Source organism: Pezoporus occidentalis, unplaced genomic scaffold (assembly GCF_034315485.1).
Source record: "Pezoporus occidentalis ecotype Australia unplaced genomic scaffold, CSIRO_AGI_Poc_V1 ctg44, whole genome shotgun sequence".
NCBI lineage: Eukaryota > Metazoa > Chordata > Aves > Psittaciformes > Psittacidae > Pezoporus > Pezoporus occidentalis.
Genome location: NW_026915769.1, coordinates 1,099,485 through 1,118,104, shown reverse-complemented (window position 1 = coordinate 1,118,104; position 18,620 = coordinate 1,099,485). Strand labels below are relative to the sequence as shown.

The following is an 18,620-nucleotide window of genomic DNA, read 5'->3' as shown; positions in this document are numbered from 1 at the left end:
TACCAACCTCACATGCTGAGGCAGAAACCTTGCATGTGCTGCAAAATAAGACACTGCACAGAGCAGTTTTCACAAAGTAGTAATAACCTGATGAGATAGTATGAGATGTCTATAATGGAGGTCCTCTGTCACTCAGTGACTGTTACAGTAGCAGGGGATGTTCACAGCCAGCAGCTGCAATGTAGCCTGTGTCCTTCAGGGATAAGCTCCTTGCTACCAAGCAGAAAAAAACAACAACCTTACAAGAATGGGGAATCAAAGTGCCCTTAAAGAAACACCGCAAAAAAGCCAACCAAGAAAAGATGAAACCAGTACCTGGTTTCTCTCTCTTCGTGCTGTATAATTAGGTTGCTGTAGAAGTTCTCCAGTGTAAGTTTGGCCACCGTCACCCTCTCCCGGGTGTGGTTACTCATGGGAAAGGATGTTGTAGTCCCTGCAGTCATCGCCATGGTAACATGTACTGAAACAGAGCATGTCACATCATTACTCACTTGGAAAAAATAATACAAAAATTATATATACACATATTTTTTTTTCTTTCCCATTCTTCATCACCAAATTCTTAGACACTACAGAATTCACAGGAAAGGCACTGTTCTTTAGATAGAAGAAAATCCATCAAAAAAAAACTCCTGTATTATAAAATTATCCCAAGATAGCAGGAGGGCCTATTACCCACTCTCTAAAAAAAACCCAAACCAAACCAATTGGAAAAACAAAGGGTGAATCATAGCAAAGAATTATGGAGGCTACAGGCCTTGTTCGTGAATGAGGAAAATGTACCTCCAGCAGGCTTGAGTCCAGCTTGGGCAAGAGAAGAGGTGGCAGAGTGGAAAGGAGTAAGCCAGAGGAGGACCAAGCACCTCCCACAGCTGGATACATCATAACTCTACAACAATTTCAGACTCCAGAAATTCTAGGTGCTACAAAAGGACAGGATAAAATGGAAAAGTAAACTGAGAAAATCCCTAATCCCATCCAGAGAAGAACCTATTTCAAGGACAGAAGAAAGTAATCAACTATCTTTCAATCTTAAAGATGCTCAACAAAATTACATGGGGAAAGTTGGGGAGGGCTTCTAGAAATCATTGCATGGAAATGAAATAATGCAGCTGCCATATTTTAAATGGGAAACTGCTGCTGCTGGGGTTTGGTTTTCTTTTTGGCTGTTTTTTTAAAGCAACAACCAACCGCCAAGAATAGAAAACCCTTCCTTACCGCAAGGCCATTAGGCAACCAGTGTTTCTGTTTAATTTCCAGCCACCTCTGTGCCATGCTGCCAATGAAACAAGCATTTTCTGAAGTAGCTGTTCGTTTACAGACCTGCCTGTGTTTGGATTCACAAATTTATGGGGAAATCATCTTATGCAGCTGTAAATGTGTTGCCCATATAAATGATGTACTTGAAGGTCAGGGCATGTGGTCACTGAGCACTTAAAAACTGGGAAGAAAGAGGACAGAAGAAGGGCTGTTCTCTTCAATAGCTTTGGTCTCAAACCCAAAGAACTTGGACATACTAGAACAATGCTTTTAATGCTGGAAGAAGACATCTTAGGGCAGTCCTGAGTCCCTTGCATCTGGTCCAGGGAAGCCAGGGGAGATGTAAAAAGAAGTACAATTTGTCCTGAGACTCATGCCCTACCTGGAAGTGGGCTGAGGCACTTCAAAATAGCCTCACAAAGGAGAGCCACGAATAGCAGGACCTCAGCCCCATGCTCGTTTGATCAGGTTATTTGGGGTTGGTTTTGGAAAATTCCACAGAAGTACATACACTTCCTTTTGACTATTTACGTAATCCCCTTCCATTTCACCAGGGGATTTTAAGGAAGACAAACCCTAAATTAGGCTTACGAACTTCAAGCAGATCTTAATACCTTTTAAGGTGAACTGATTAAAACTTTCATATGGAAGAAAACTTGTATGTCCATATCAGGATAGGGAAATTACTTAATTCTGCCTGTTTTTTTTTGTTGCGGATTTGACTGCTCCCCTCTGTGAGGACGGGATTTTCTCTCATGGATTTTTAATTTCATTGGTGCAACAATAAGATATCTGTTGCCAGAAATGCAGCTGATGCGTCACAAATAAAGGAGTTTTATAGTATTATGTACATATTATTTTAGCTGTGTATTTTGCAGTGTGCAAGATGTTGGAGTTCCAAGAATAAAAATTTAGCTGTCTATACACATACAAAGAGGTTTTAATAGCTCTACAGTTGCTTCAGGATGATGTCAATATGTCTGTTTTTTAATCACTTTTATCCCCTTCAATTTTCTACTACAGAAAGATGAGAGCTGTCAACTCTTAATAGCCTTTACTAAAAATTGAGGGGTTCTACTCTTCACACATGTACTGCAGATTGGACACCTCTCCAAAAGCTGGGGAACTTCTCACTGCTCTCCCTACTGAGTCTGTTGTACAATATTATACTCTCTTTCTCCATTGGCAGGTGAGAAAAGAAATATAAACCGGGTATCTGAGTGGAAAAACCTATAGCGTATTGACACACCTAAATCAAACGGAGCAACTGCTGACCACACACTGGCATCTGTGATTAAGTTATTGCAAGAAATTACCTAATAGAGTAAAACCCCATCTTATGGTCATTTTGGAGTATCAGGATAGAGCAGCATTAACCCAGGCTTGAAATGGATTAACCTTTACTTAAGGTATAATGAGGACACTTCTAGCACTGGCAAGCAACAGGATATTTATCCTTTGCACATCTTGTATTCCTGGTAGGATAAAATAACCTGCAGTTCTATTTCCTGTTAATTTGTTTTCCTGATGCGCCTATACTCACAAATGCAGACATTACCAAATAGCAAATCTAAGTTACTTGATCTTATTAAGCCTGTAAAAAGAAGATAACAATTCTGGCACTAGCACACCACGCTATAAATAGCAGGGCTGACCCTCACTGTAGTTCTATAGTAGGAAAACACAGACGAGAAGCCAATCCATAAACCAGCAAACTCAGAGAAAGCTGTTTACTGGAGAAGAAACTTGTATTGACTTCACTGTCATACCATAGCATAAACCCACCATTATCCCCTCCACTAAAGTAGGAGGGATACATTACCAGAAGCACTTGCTTCCAGCATAGAATCACAGAATGATTTGGGTTGGAAGGGACCTTAAAGCATCCCATATATCCTGTGCACACCCCACCAGCCCTGCCTTCAGACCATGTTGTACCACAGCACAACAATTTTTCAGGCAGAATTTATGTTTGCTCAGTATGCAATTGGTGTCCCCAGTTACAAAACAAAACAGAAAACCCACCCCACAACAAAACAATGACCTTTGTAAACAACAAAATAAACACCTTTATAAACCGAAGAGTGCCCTCCAGGTTCCCCAAAGTAAGCAGGAAAGTGCACAAACCTAGCAGGAGACACAAGATACCCTGCAAAATCCTATGTCAACCCACAGCACAGAAAAACTCTTCATCCTTTTTCCTCTGGCCTCTCTGCTTCCACTAACAAACCTCAAAACAAAGCACAAATCCACATCCCAAATTAAATATTCAGTTGGGAATAACAAAGTAAAGTCCTTAAGCATGGCCTTTATAAACAAATGATGCTGGAGGAGACGAGGGGGGGAAGGAAGAAGCTTCAAAATGGGGCCTTTTATTGACAGCACACTGCTACTGACCTCATCACATTAACAGGAATGTTTTGAAAAGGTGCCACCCATAGTTCTTGGAAATGCCCTCAAAAATCTACTAATTCACCCAAATTCATTCCATTTGCATAATGGAACCATTCTACTCCTGCTGCATCACCAGCCTTGCATTAGGCTCTCTGGACCATGAATAAGGTCATATTAAACCAGCCAACCACATTTGGCCAAAACTCCTCTGGCTGATGAGGACCAAAGGTGTTTCTTTCCAAAGGGCCTGTTACTTTGGGGAAAAAAAAGAACACTGGCTATGAGAGAGAGATTGAGAGAGAGATAGAGACATCAAATGCAACTAATGGACAGGAGACACTGAGCAGTGCACAGCTGCAGAACAGTATCTCAGAGATGCCAGAAGCACAGAGGCTGTATGCGCTCCTTGGCCCAGAAACAGAGGCTGTGCCTTCTGGATGGATGGCTAACCTCACAGCAGGAGGGAGCCCTTCTCCTGATGCCTGCTTGGTTCAGTAGCAAGCACCTAGGGCAAGCAGATGAGGAGTTACAGATGTGCAGCAGCTGCAGAAAATCTTGCCCCCAGAGGCAGGTGGAACAGCAGCAGAGTGGGAAGGAGCTGAAGGATGTTCCCAAAGGATGAGGGATAGCATGAGACAAGCACAGAAAGGGGACAGCAGGCCCAATGCTAACACACTGGAGTTTGAGTGTCTTCTGTAAGGAAGATTCTCCAGACTTACTACAGAATAGAGTATTTCAGTTGGAAGGGACCTCTCCCTTCTTGTAGAACAATGTTGCCTGGTCAAAGCATACGTTGATCTTTTCATTCCCAGATCTTCCCTGATTGAGAATCAGAGAAAGGCCAAGCAGTGGCCTCCAGTTTACTACAACTTCAGTTTGCACTCCCAGCATCTCTAAGTTAAACTGTCAATTGATTTTCCTGAAAATTTCCACCACTGAAAACCCCTCACTAAAACCCAACATCACCCCCCAAAGCAGGTAAATTCAGAATTTCAGATCCTTCTAGCATATTATTCAAACCTTTCACATTTACATTTTTAATGATTTCTCACTTCAGTGAGAATATAAATACATGCAAGTATGCTACAAGTAGTGAAAACTGAAACTGTCTTTCCAGCTGTCTTCCTTATTAGAGGGTTTTACATTTCTCAGGATACTACAGTAACCTATTTGATCAATCCTTGCTCTCTATCACAAAGATTGTCCGCAAAAATAACAACTCTGTGCCAGTTAGACAGTGGTGGGTATCGCAACTGGGCTCCAATTCCGCAATAACCGGTCTGAAAGTGCCAGTCTCTTTACAGGCAAGTCTCCTGCACAACTGTGTTATATCATATAGCTTGTTCTTACTATCAAATAAAGTTGATCTATACTATCAAATTAATGTGGACTTAAGTCACACAGTGGAAATATTCTTAAAGTATGTCTATAGCATAATTATACAGCAGCCCTAACAAATTTACTCTGGACTTGGTGCATATTTAAGTTATACAGCAAACACCAATACAATTCTCTTGGAGAGAAAAGCATTGTTTTTTACCGCATGACAGAATGACATCATGCTTCTGGGTCTCTGACTTGGATTTAAAATGTAAAGCTACAAACATCAGCAGAACAGGAAACACCAATCCTTACTCCCAAAACAGCTACATCACAAAAAGGTTGAAATAATTTTGGCACCCAAGCACACCCCTAGAGCCCAGCAATTAGGAAAGCAGCAAAAAGGGTAAAACTGCAAAGTTTATAAAGATTCAATTTACATTCCGAGTGAATTGGCTCTTGAATGAAAGCCTCTGGGTAAGGCAGATACTGAAACATATTTCTGCCTTTCAAAGTTCCCATTTTCTCAGCATGACACATTTTGGCATTCAACTTCCTCCTGAAATGAAGTATACAAATGGTATTTTTCAAGCATTAGAAGGTAAAAAAGAAAGGAGAGGGTTTCAGTGCCAGACCTGTTCCAAAGTAAACAAATACAGCTCAATAAAGCAAGTACCTTCAGAAACACCAGTTATCACCACTGTGCGCTGTGCTGGAGATCTTCTGGGTGAGAAGCTAGAGTGGACTTAGTAACGCTGCGTGGCTCCTTACAGACAAGGCAGCAAAGCAACTCACTAAACAGGCACTAAGAACCACCGCTGGCAAAGACTGTATCTGAAAAATGAAGTTCTGTCTAGGAAAACAGCACGGACACAGCAAAGCTTCAAATAAGAGTGCCAGCCCTGCTCTCTCCAAAGTGTTCGGATTCTCACACAAAGAGACAGGAGATCTGTATATATGAGGAAATAAAAAAAAATAAAAAAATCAACCCACTGTACACAAATAACAGCATGATTCACACCAAAAGGCAGTGGGCAGGGACAGATAGATGAAAAAAGCAACCAAAGGCTCAGCCAGATGAGGTGGTGTGACATAGGAGCAGGAGTAAGGGGAGGAGCAGCAGCTGGAGCAGCAGCCGCACAGGCACCCCAAGCAACTTCTGAAACATGCAACTGTACGTGGTATGAGCTGACATACAAACAGAAAGCAAAGATAAAAATGTTGTACAACAGCTGATAGTTCCAGTGATGAAACAGAAGGAGAAAGTGGTCATAACATGGTATCAGCTGGAGGGAAAATTACTTTCTGCACTACAGTTTCTGCTAGCACAAGTTTGGCAATTGTGCTGTGCATATTTTCACTGTCCAATTGTTTATACCAAACCTTCTCCTGGAGAGGTTCCCTGCCTTCTTTTTCTATAACCCGCTTTAAATACACTTCCAAAGCTTTTGAGAAAGCTCCAGGGACAAACAAAACACTACAGGATTCTGAAGCCTCCAAACAGCAGGCAAACAACAAAACCCCACTACTCCAAGCTATGTCAATTATGGGCCAGCATTTTTCAACCCCCTGGAGCTTGATCTTAATACTTGTGTTATTACTAAACATAGATTTCCATGTTCAGAACAGAACCCTGCCCAAAGTTCACTTATTTCAATAAAAAAACCTTACAGCTCAATAGGTTTTTACCTAATAGTCCTATTCTGGCATCTGGATGATGCTAGCTGTGCTACTCCTGTTACTGAAGTTCCTAGTTATCAGATCAGCATGTTTGCCAAGCACTGCTCTGAGGTACATTTCAAAAAGAAAAATAAATATTATGATCCTACATAATTCATGTTTTCAGTAGTATCACCAGTCACAAGCCCCTATTTTATTTGTTACTTGAAGGAAGCAACATTTTATGCCAAATAAAACAAATCAGATGATTACTTCACATGCAGGTTTTTCTTCTTTTCAATGTTAATTGCCAAGACCAGATCTTTCCGAGATCCTCCACTTTTTACAGCAGTCTGAGAAGGGAAAATGAAGTAACAAGACTGCAACAAAATGGCACTGACACTTCAACTTTCATTTACCTCATTTATATACTTCATTTCCTTTAGCTTCTTACTCATTCCTCAATGTGTGTTATGTTCTAGTAAGTTTTGCTACTTTAAAGTTACAGCATGAATTATATTTGTTCTATTTAAAGCAGCACTAAACCTGAGTAAAATTAGCCCTGTTGGAACAGGCTTTGCTATTTAAAAGCAAAAGATGTTCAAATGTTTTAGCCATTTTAAGTCATTCTTGCTTTCCCCCCAGAGCATCTGGGCGAGTTGCCCGTTACAGTCACAGCTAAAAGCAGAGAGCACTCCATGACTCGCCCAGCCCCAGCTCGTAATCCAAAAGTGGTGGACACTCCCAGTGTCTGACCCCCATGATCATGAGAAAACCCTGAAGAAACGTTCAAATCCACAGGACTCGGGATAGAGATGCTACACAGGTCCTGCTGCCTCAGCGGCTGCTGTGCTTCTAGCACTGATGACACCAGGGAAACGTGGGGGACAGTGAGGCCCAGAGAACAACTTGGGGTGTCAGTGGCTGGCTCCAAGATGCCACCTAAACTCTGCAAGAGCTTTTCACCCAATGCACCCAAGTAAAAGATGCTTTAAAAATGAAGGAAGTTACTTTCCTACCTTGGGGTAGACTCCTAAATCTATAAATACCCTAAAATGTCAAGGAGGGGCAGTGGGCAAAAATCCCCTCTGAAACCACCAATGTCCCTTCCCCCAAAAAAAGCCACAGTTGCATGCACACTGTAACTTGGCACTAGCCAGTACTGTTTCTGAAAGAACCTGTCCCACTTTCCATCCAACCATCTGTTTGTTTCTCTCCTGCTGCCGCTTGATGCTTTGTGCCAGCACAAGAAGCTGTGTAACCCAGATTGAGGAACTGCATCAAACTGAAACGACTTCTTCTAAAACAGTTTTGGTGAAGTTGGTTTTACTTGCATTGACTGAAAAGGGCCACACTTCCCCAGGCAGAGCCTGCTCATTCCTTCCCATGGAGCTTGTCCAGAGGCGAGAAGCAGGCAACACAGCCTCACCTTCTAATTTGGCTCACAGAAATGAACCTCACAAATCATTCCGACACACCCACAGTAATGATAAGGAAATATTTCCTAATATGGAATAAACCCTGAATATTGGATTTGTGCTGCACTCCAGGATTTCCTGCTATTCACCAAAGCTGAGCAGCAGAAGCCTCCCATGAACAGTGGCCCTGATTCAGTTCTCTGCTACTTTCAATAAGCGGAGTGCACAGTGCCAAACACAAATTCATTTCCCTGACATGAAAAGATAAAAGACATATGTATGTACAAAAATATATATGTATATGGGTGTATATATATAAACTATATATGCCTACACCTAGATAAAATATATGCACTGTTTTCTTTCACAGTATCACAGTATCACAGTATGCTGGAGATTGGAAGGGACCTCAAAAGATCACCAAGTTGCCAGAGCAGGAACACCTAGATAACGTTACACAGGAATGTGTCCAGGCGGGCTTTGAATGTCTCCAGGGAAGGAGACATCATAAGCCTGTTGCTTTCACTCACTGAGAAGAAGTTCAAGTTTAAGTGGAACCTCTTGTGTTCCAGTTTGCACCCATTACCCCTTGTCCTATCATTTAATCTTTGGTCCACACCAAGTTACAAAAAAACTTTTGATCCAAACATCATAACCTTTGCTTTCACTAACAATGGGAAACTGGTCACCTAAAGTTTAGAAACACAAATCCACTAAAAAGGTCATTTCCATCTCAGCTCCATTTGCCTCAACCTTCGGCAATACAATTACATTCTTTATGCTCTACTATCAATAGCTCTGTCCCAAAGTTAACGGTACATTTTGAGACATCCTGTACTTAGAACACTCACTCAGCATTGAATTACTTACAATGACATACCAAAATCTTCATGAGATCAGTCCTTTCAAGTAACTTATGTTATTTTCCTTATGGAGGGCTTCTAAAGAAAATCTAACCATTTGGGTTTTAACAGTACCCACTCAAATTGCTTTACCGTGCATGCATGCGTAGCTGCAAGATAGGACTCCCCCCACCCCCCACCCCATTAGCCTCGTTTAAAGAGAGAAAACAGAGGGTGTACTTCTGCTCCACCAGCAAGGACAGAGGGCTAAAGCTAGGAACAGGAAGGGAATAGAGATGCTGGTGTATCCACATGTTGCTGTTTCCATAGTGCTCCAGATGGGAGGTCAGCTCAGGACAACATCCTGCATAACCAAATGAAACACAAAACACAATAAGGGAACTAGACTTGCAGTGCCATGTGGCCATCTCTCTCTTCCAGTGTGTCCCACGTTATCTGAATTGATGCATTTTAATTTCTTGGAAACAAAAGAAATCAGTAGCTTGCTGAAAAGCTAACAATGGCATTTCATAGCTTGCTTTAGCTCACTTGTATCTTTCCTTTCTCCTGGATCTCCCCAAGCTTCAGTGCTGCAAATCTTAGTCCTCTTAGAAGTGTCTAAAAACAGGAAGCTCTTCTATCTACTGAAGTAATTGCATTCCTGTGCACTTAAGCATTTTCTCAGCTTTTAGCAGGTACTTGCATCCAAGCATATTCAAGAAAGCCTTGTTCCAAGACCTGCTAAAATAACCGGAAAAAAAAAAAAAAGAGCCCATGCTAAATATTTTGCTGCAGTGTTTTGGATCATGAAATAATTATGAACAGAGCAAGATCAATGACCAAAAAATCTGCTTCCTCTCCAACTATTGGTTTTCTGGATAAAATTATACCGAGGTCTAATGAAAGATATGGCCCACTCCAAAACATGTACAGCCATCCAAAAGTCAAATTCAGCCACAGTGCATTTCTCTACATTTGGCTCTTCCATGGCCAAGAGACACAACGTAGGACAGAAGTAAAGAATAAAAAAAGGAGCTTCTAGCCTGGAACCTGCATAAAGTTTCCCTGAAATCATAACACATTTTCAGCTTTGAACAAAGAAGCTCTGCTTTTTAATTTTAGGCATGCTGTAAAGCCTTTCTATTTTCTAAGGAGCCTAGGGAAGCAGGAGCAGAGGGAGGATTCAGTTTTGGAACTAGGAAGTACTTTTGCATTGGACAACGCTGGATGAGAAGAAAACACTAAGTTTTTTTTTATTTTTACTGATGAATGTTCAAACCCCTGACTCTTACTAGGCTCTTTTTAGGTCACATCAATCAAATTAAGTATAGTAATTACACGTGATATGTCTGTGCCAACAAAGAAGCTGACTGCTAATGAGATGCAGAACATCAATGACTGGCTATAGCCTATGCAATGCCTCTAGTCAGGGTTAATGAGCACAACAGATCCCTCTGGCCTTAAAAATCTGCAAATGCAGGTAGTACATCTCACTATATGCAGTACTGGAGAACAGATGCTTGCCCATTCAAATCCCACTACGACAGTTCATTTCTTTAACTCTGATTTTTGGAGAAGACAACAGCTGTTGGCACGTAAAGCAGACTACCCTGATGAGGGCCAGCATACACAAAGATGAAAAGATGTGTGCAGTCATTGACACATGAGAGGATACATGGTGCCACCTTCCTACTGCCTGAAGTTTGGAAGTAGATTTGGAATGGCAAGGACGGAGCTGTGCCACAGTTTTACCACCAAACCATCAGGAGTTCTGGCCATCAGTATCAAAGGTGCAGAAAGAAATATTATTTCATGAAGAAGCCCTAATGGCAATATCTGAACCCTAGAGTGGTAACAAGGGCAACTGAAAAGAGAAAGCATTATATACTGCCTTATTAGCAGACTGTTTTAGGGGAGAACAGTCAACAGAACTGCGGTTTTGCAGTTCAGCATTTATACCTCTTTGAGAAGATATATATCACTATCAGCCTATAGATCACTTTCAGAACAAAAATACACTGCACGTGGGTAGCTGGGACTTATCCTTCTGAGATTTAGGTATGGAGAAAACCAGCTCTTACAGTGGCAGACTTACAGAGCTTTGCCTTCATGAAATCTTCCTGCAGCCTACTGCCTATTGTCCCAACTGCTAATTTCCTCTAAGGCTGAAGAGTGACCAGAGGAGTGTTTTGTTATGGCTATGCTATGATACTACATGATCACATATCCACCCTTCTAGGAAGATAAGACAAAAAAAAAGAAAAAGGAAATAAAAGATTGCACTGAAGTGAGTGATAATGAGGTCTGTGATGAGCATTAGTTCCCTGTTGAAGGTCATTCTCCCATCTTGGCCCTAGAAAAATCACTCAGAATGGGTGGTGTTTTCCTTTAAATTTATCTCAGAGATTTGATTCTGTTATCTGTTTTCCTACTTAAAGCATAAGAGAGGCAAAAGCAGGGTGTGGGGAAAAGCTCCAGCTATACCCAGCTGCAAGGGGAAGTGAGAGGGAAAAGCAACAGAGGATATCTGCTTAAGTTTCTATAAGATACTAAGGCTATATGTAGCTGCTATGCGTCAGTTAAACATGCAAGAATGAGCAAATTTCCAGATTTTTAAAAAATAAAAATCTTAAAGAATCCAGTTTCATACACTTTCAAGATTAAATCAATTATGACAAGAATGAGAGAAGATGATGACAACTTCTCTAGGAGCAAACCTTTGCCACCAAGAAAGCCTTCAGAATAGAACAGTCTTGCAGCATGTCCTGAGGGCTAAGTATGCTCTCCACTGAGAAAAGGAGCAAGACTCATCAGTAAGAAGGACTCTTCATTGAACACAGGCCATCTACAAAGGTATGGGTTTTACAGGAAGAAAGGAAGAAAGAAAAGCAACACTTGTGTTCCCACAGAACAGCTCTCACCATTCCTTTCCAAGGTGTTAGTCCCTATTGCCTTGTAAAGTGACAAAGTACCATTGTGCTTCCATTTCTGTATCTGTCAAGTGGAGACTAGACAAGTGGAGTTACTTGTAGGAAATTTGAACAGAAATAGCAGTTTAGTGCAAGCAGCGTGTAAGGCTGCAGACTGGTGGAGAGACAAATAAAGAAGTCTTTCAGGCAGTGATCTGAATTGCTTGACAAGTTGGATGCAACCAGCTATTTCCCATAAACAGTAATAAGAGTAAATCAATAAGAGAAAAAAACAAATATGCTGTAGGAAGAATGAGATCATTTCCACTTTTGGAATAATATTTAACATTAACATTTCCTTATGGGGATGGGCCCCATGCACAAGGCCCTTACACAGAAAGGACAGACATTGCTGCCAAGTGTGAGCGAAGGTCTATGAATTGCATTTTAGAGAGAGACACCCCTCTCTCTCACTTTGCTGATCCCTCCAGTCTTGGGCATGCACTCTTCCAGTTTCCCCAATAATGCAGCCATAGCCAAGTTAGACAAACTCAGCAGCCTGAAAAAACTAAGTTACCAACCACCCCACACTCCAATAAGGAGACTATTCTTCCATAAAATCAGAATGTTGGGTTTGTCCCACCCTCCAACTACACAACTGCTAAATTCAGTGAAAGAGAAGTAATGAAACATGGATAGGCACAGAGGACAAGGGGCAAAACAGCACTGCCCCTTTTTGCAGGCACCCAGATTTGGAGATTACCCAAGTAGGGTTCAGATACACTTGTGGCAATGGGAAAACTGGACAGTTGTATCAGACTGGATACAACATAAATCCTAGAATCTAACGGTAACAACTGTTAAATGTCAGCTCTCACCAATGAGTCGCATTCTTCTTGCGCCATTTTTTGCTGGCTCCATTTGGAAATGGCCTGATGTTGAGGACAGCTTTGCAAAGCTTTCAAAAGATAGGCTATAACTACTTTCTCACATCCCCTTTACTTTAGGCTGCAACGATACAGAACACAATTAATTTGATTTTGATGAAAAAGGTTATGGTGAGGCTAAATATGATGAACAGCTGAACATCTATCCCCTAGATAGTGCACCATGTGCTGCACTCTTCATGAATAACCCAAGCTATATTTACAAAGACCAGGAAGGGTTGGTACTATGTGCTGCTTCTCGCTTCAGAAGCCATACCAGATGCTTCTCCTGGAGCACTGCTTGGTTGCTGTATGTTGAATAAAGCCCAATACAGACAAGTAAGCTCAAACAACAATGCTGACATGGAGCAGAAGTCCACACTATGCAGTTAACACAGACATAATTTGTACTTGAATAGTTTTATGCTTATCCAAAGAATGCCAACAGCAAAGACTTAGAGAAAGCCTGGTACCGGACCTACAGTAACACACCAGGAATATCCACCTTAAGCTCTACTCTAATTTCTCAGTCAGTCCTCTCATTCTACTCAATGACTCTACCAGAAGAGTTACCAGCAAAGGTATCCCTCACACAACATCTAATGTTGACTTGAGTTTATTTCTGCAAAATAAACCCACATTAAACTCCTGGCATTTACAAGTGATTCAAATGTTGAAATAATGAATATTTTCCATTTTCTTTTTCTAATTGCAGATGGTCTATGTACAGAGGAAGGATGCTTTTGTGGCTACAACACAGGAAACTGCATAAAGAAACAGATGAGCTGGATTCTATTTTATTTCCCATATGCAAAAACAAACCCTACAGAAAAAAATGAAATAAAGAAAAAGTGTATTTAGGGTGCGCCTCAGTTACCCTATGTGAAAACAAATATATTATTTCTGTTCCTAGTGGGTCATGAACTTAATGAGTTCATACGAACAAAGAACCTGGGCTCTTAAGAGGAAAGATGCTAAAGAAGTATTAAAAATTATTTATTAAGCCACTCCGAAAACTCATTATTTAACTCAGCCCCAAAGCATGTGGCCCCTTCCTTGCTATTCCACTTCCCTGAGCTGCCCATTCAATCAGATTGGACATCGAACAAACCCCTACAGCTGACTGCAGAAGAAGCATTAATCTGTACATAATGGATTTGGAAGGGAGTTTTATGGGAAAAGGCAATAGAAAGGACAATTAAATATTAACATACTGCAAGTGGCCAAGTTTGGTGATACCATTTCCAGGTTGATCTACACTCAGCCTTGACGAAATGTTGCTATTGTGAATCTAGCTGAACGTATTCATTTGTATGACTCCCCAGTCAATGTTTACACATTCTGTTGCTCATATGCAAATAACATTAATCAGCTGTCTTTTAAAGTACTGATAAATAGACAATGTTTGGAATGTTTTATCAGTTTCCTTGTAAAGCCACACATAATATCAGGAATGTAGTTTGTCAAATTGGTATAATACAGGGTGAAAGAGAAGACTTCTCTATTTCACTATTCACAAGGAAACAGCTGCTCTGCTATAATCTCACTTCTGAAAATACAGGGAGCACTAAAAAAAAAAGAAAGAGAAAGAAATCTAATAATGTAGTATTAGTACAGCATAAAAAAATATTTACATCTGTGATTCCTCAGACAATTAATTATTGTGTCAGTTGAGTCTTAAAATACATTTCAACTTGCTCTCATTTGCAAAAAGAAAGCCAAGTAAAATCTCTTGTTTTAGAAGTACCCCACGGCAGCCAGAAAAGGTCTGTGCAAAAATAAGCCCTTTTCACTCCACAGATAATGCCCCAATTGATACTGAGCCCTACCTCCCTAGCCGAGATGCGTAATAAAGATTTCATTACTCTCCCCAGATATAAGATGATAGCACAGGGATGGAGGCTAATCTGTTTTGTGGTTGGGGGTTTTTTTCATCCCCTTGAGTAAAATCTCACAAAATAAATCAGTAATAAAATAAATTATGGAAATTTCAGCAAATCCTGAAAGCACAGGGAAGCAGCTCTGCTGGTAGCCTCTGGGAGGGAAGGTGTGCCCTCCCCCTTCCCAGCATACCCAAAAATGCAGAGGGCTCTTGGGGTTGTTACCAACCCTCAAGCTGCTTTCCTCTCCTTTCAGTTATTCCTCACATTAATAATGCCAGAAAGCGTCTTCATCTTCCCATAAGATGGAGCTGCAAGCTTTATTCTGCTTCCCTGTGTGACATACCTTTCCCAGAGCCTCCAAGCAAATTATGGTTTGCTCCTTTAAAATATCTTCCACTCAGATTGTGAGGTAATTTGCAGAACTGAAACATTAAATGCATCATCTTGGAAAAGCAAGTCCGCAATTGTATCACTGCTGACTACAAAGGGAAGTAAACCCAACCTCAATCCTGGGAAGACCCTGAAGGCTTATGAGCAAGGGAAGAACTTGACCAGACAGCCCTGCTTTGTAACAAGTATCTACAGCAGCCTGGGGAACAGACCCCTTCCAATGCCACTCAATTAGTAGTAGAAATATATTCAAGATAACATACAGGCTTACATAATGCTCTCCATGTATAGATGTGAAAACACAAGGACAATTTCAATCTGATTTTAGAAACAGGGAAAGTGAGGCATAACAAAATGAATCAAAAACACCAAATTAAAAGAATATATGTATGCGTATATATATATATACGCATATATATTTAAACCATGCAGCACCACACCAGCATCTGAAGCACAAAGAGTAGTTTGCAGAAGGTGCCAGAAACCTGAAGGAAAAGCTGAGACATGGAATCACTGCATTAGTCCTGACTCTTACCTCGAGTTTAGTATTACAGTCAGATCAGGTCAGCACTGAAGGAAAGGCAAGCTTTTCTCTGGCAAGCCTTCACAGAGATATGCGTTCAAAACATAAAGCGTATGCACTTAAGGAACATAAAATGTTTTATGGAATCCTATTTTTAACACCAAATGGCACAATGAACTATGGAAAAAAAATAGAATTACAGCAGGAAACAGAAAAAAAAGTTCAGCTGACCTAAGCCCAGGGGTTTCCAGAGGTGCAACTGCAGAGGAGCTGTCTACTTAAACCACCTTTTACATGGGCTGCTACTGAGGAAGCACATTCTTCATGCTCTTCTGGAGAAAACCAAACTGATTCAACTATGCTGTGAGCAAAACAAAAGGAGTCTGTGAATTCACACACAAGTTTTTGCATGCACCTGCAGAGATATTTTACTAAGATGAAGCCAGTGGATTTTATTACTGTTGAAATTTCAACTGCCATATGAAACTACTCAGAAGTCACACAGCAGTTATTAGACCCTATACATGCATGCAAGGCTCCACAACTAGAAGTGCACCAGGGCCTTGCTTGTACCCATCTTCTTCTGAAAAACATGTCAACCTCTGTTCTACCAGTTGTAGTGGTGGAGTCCTAAAACAGTCACCCTTGCATTAGGTACAACAAAACATCTCCTCTTAGTGACTTTTCATATCCACTGACTACAGAGCACAGTTAAGATGATTAACTGGCTCAGATGTGCCATTTTTAAGCACCCAAAGGTAGACAGGTGAATCTTGCCTGACAGTTGATACAATGCCAACTCTCATTGTGATGAGGGTACCTGGTATCTTTGGATTTAGCAGTTTGCTTCTCCCGACCATTTCAAAAGCCTGTAACTGTTGCCCACGTCTATAATTGGTTTCTCAAATAATGTTTAGAAACCCAGCCTCATCCAATAATAGTCCTACAGCAAACAGATTTGCTTGACAGTTAAAATGTGTTTCAAGGGCCAAATGAAACCAAAAAAATAGGTGGCATCCCTCTCCCACCCCCATAGAGCACTGGACTCTCCAGCAGAGGAAAACCAGGCAACTGACTATCATGGGGATAGATGCAGCTCCCACCAAACTCAAGACAATTTGAACTCAACTGTGGTTTGAGCATCTTGTAATTTTTATATCCTTCAGCTCTGGGCACCTCACAGACAGAAAATATACTCTCCACATGAAGAAAAAAGATGAAGATCTGAAGCTCCCTATAAAGTGTCTGCTAAAAATACCACTTTGGAGACATCCTTTGCCAAGTAACTGCCAAACCTTCAAAGGCTGAATTATAGTGTTGAAATATTTGTAATACAAGTCTGTTGTGTTTCTTGTGAAGGATGGCTGGCAGACAGAGATGGAATCCTTCAGCTCAAAGGCCTGGTCCAGGCAGTAACTGGAAACATCTCTTTGGTGGCTTACGTGAAATGAGTCAGTGGATCTCAGCCCAGCTCTCAATAAACCAGGAACCACACCATGAAAGCATCTGTAAGAGTCACTTCCTTTGTTTGATACCACTGTAAAGGCCAAGGACTGAATAAGGTGGGAAAATGAATTATCCTCCCTCAAAATAGCGTGTTCCTTCAGAACACAAATTGCTTTTACCTAGCATCCTTGCTGAAAGTATCTCAGTGTGTTTTTACAAAATATGAACTAATTTAAATATTTCTAAGTAATATATATAACCCCACACTTTCTCAGTAGAAAGAAACAACACCTGCTGACTTCCAACATGCCAGAGCCATGCAAAAGGAGAGCAGCCAACATGAATATTCCTATCCCATATGCTAACTGCATTCCTGCTTCCAGAGCCAACAAAAGTTTAAGAGCTCCCAAGTATTTTTTCTTTAAGAAAATTTAACATACAAACATAGGCTTACCTTGAACAAACTGCTCAATTTCAAGGACTCACATCATTAGGAATATTTGCCTTTTCTCTTGCCAGAAAAGGGGCATGAAGTAAGAAATCATAGAATATACAAACTTAGAAAACTAAGTAACTAAGTATTGTTACTAAAGTAACAATATTTTAAACTTGCTTCAAGCACACAGAGTAAGTTTAAGAGGACACAGATAATATGGGATCAAAATCTTCGACCATGAACATCAAACTTGATTTCTCATAATAAATCCTCACATACGCAGAAAGCATCATACAGATACTAGTTTATTAAGTTTGCTAGAAATCAAAGCCATAGAAGTCACAAATAAAATTTAGAGTAATAGTTTTTTAAACATCAGTTGAGTCTATTAATTAATTTAACCTTTGGTGCACTCAGATGTCACAATGTATCCGAATATAAACACACTTAATATTACCTGGATTAGTGCTGCTCAGAAAATTGAGATGCCAAGTTGAGAGAACAGCATGTGTTTCATTCAAAGAAGATGAAGGCCTTCTGAATTTTGGTGCTTTGTAAACACCTGCTAAACTTTGATTGAATGGTGCTTGTGAAGTACGTAGGGTCAAATATGGTCAGTATCTCAAAAAGCACCAGATCTTTCAATGTTGAAAAAGCACTTATAAAAAGATCTTGGTACATTCATGTATTCCCTCTTTGCTTGTCACTTCAAAAATGTGCTAGGTATCCACAACAGAGGATAGATTATCCTTTGTCAGTCCCCTCTCCCTCAATGTTGATGAGAATTATACCCACAAATTCCATATGCGTAGTAGATTGAGCTTTGTATCAACGAAAGAGGCTTCTTCCTTAGAAGCAGCATTGACTGAGGTATGAAACAAATCCAAGAATTACAAAGAAATTCTCAACTGTTTCATTTGTATGTTAGTTCTTGGCAAATATTAATTTAGATCCCCTTAACTTGGAAAGCCATTATAACGTATTCAAGTGCAGCTTCTTTGTAAAAAGTAGGATTAGCCAAATTTTGTTTCCATCAAAAATCCTACACTCTTGGTCAAGCACAAACTCCATTCCTGATCTACCCAAGGAAGAGAAAACAGGAGGAAAAAGCATAAGCAGGTGCAGCGTTTGTTATACCACAAGCAAAAAAAGCCCCTATTTCCCTCCCTAGTTGTACATATATGATGGAAGCCTACTTCTGTAAGTGATTTTAT

General features: G+C 40.5%; 1 protein-coding gene across 1 annotated transcript in view; it reads right to left on the bottom strand.

Moving 5' to 3' along the window:
• Positions 1-18,620, bottom strand: part of STK38L (serine/threonine kinase 38 like) — a 49,029-nt gene that overhangs the window by 19,548 nt on the left and 10,861 nt on the right. The window contains exon 2 of the mRNA XM_062634859.1: positions 316-460. Within this exon, the coding sequence (XP_062490843.1) occupies positions 316-449 (134 nt within the window). The 5' untranslated portion in view covers positions 450-460. The remainder of the gene's footprint in view (positions 1-315; positions 461-18,620) is intronic.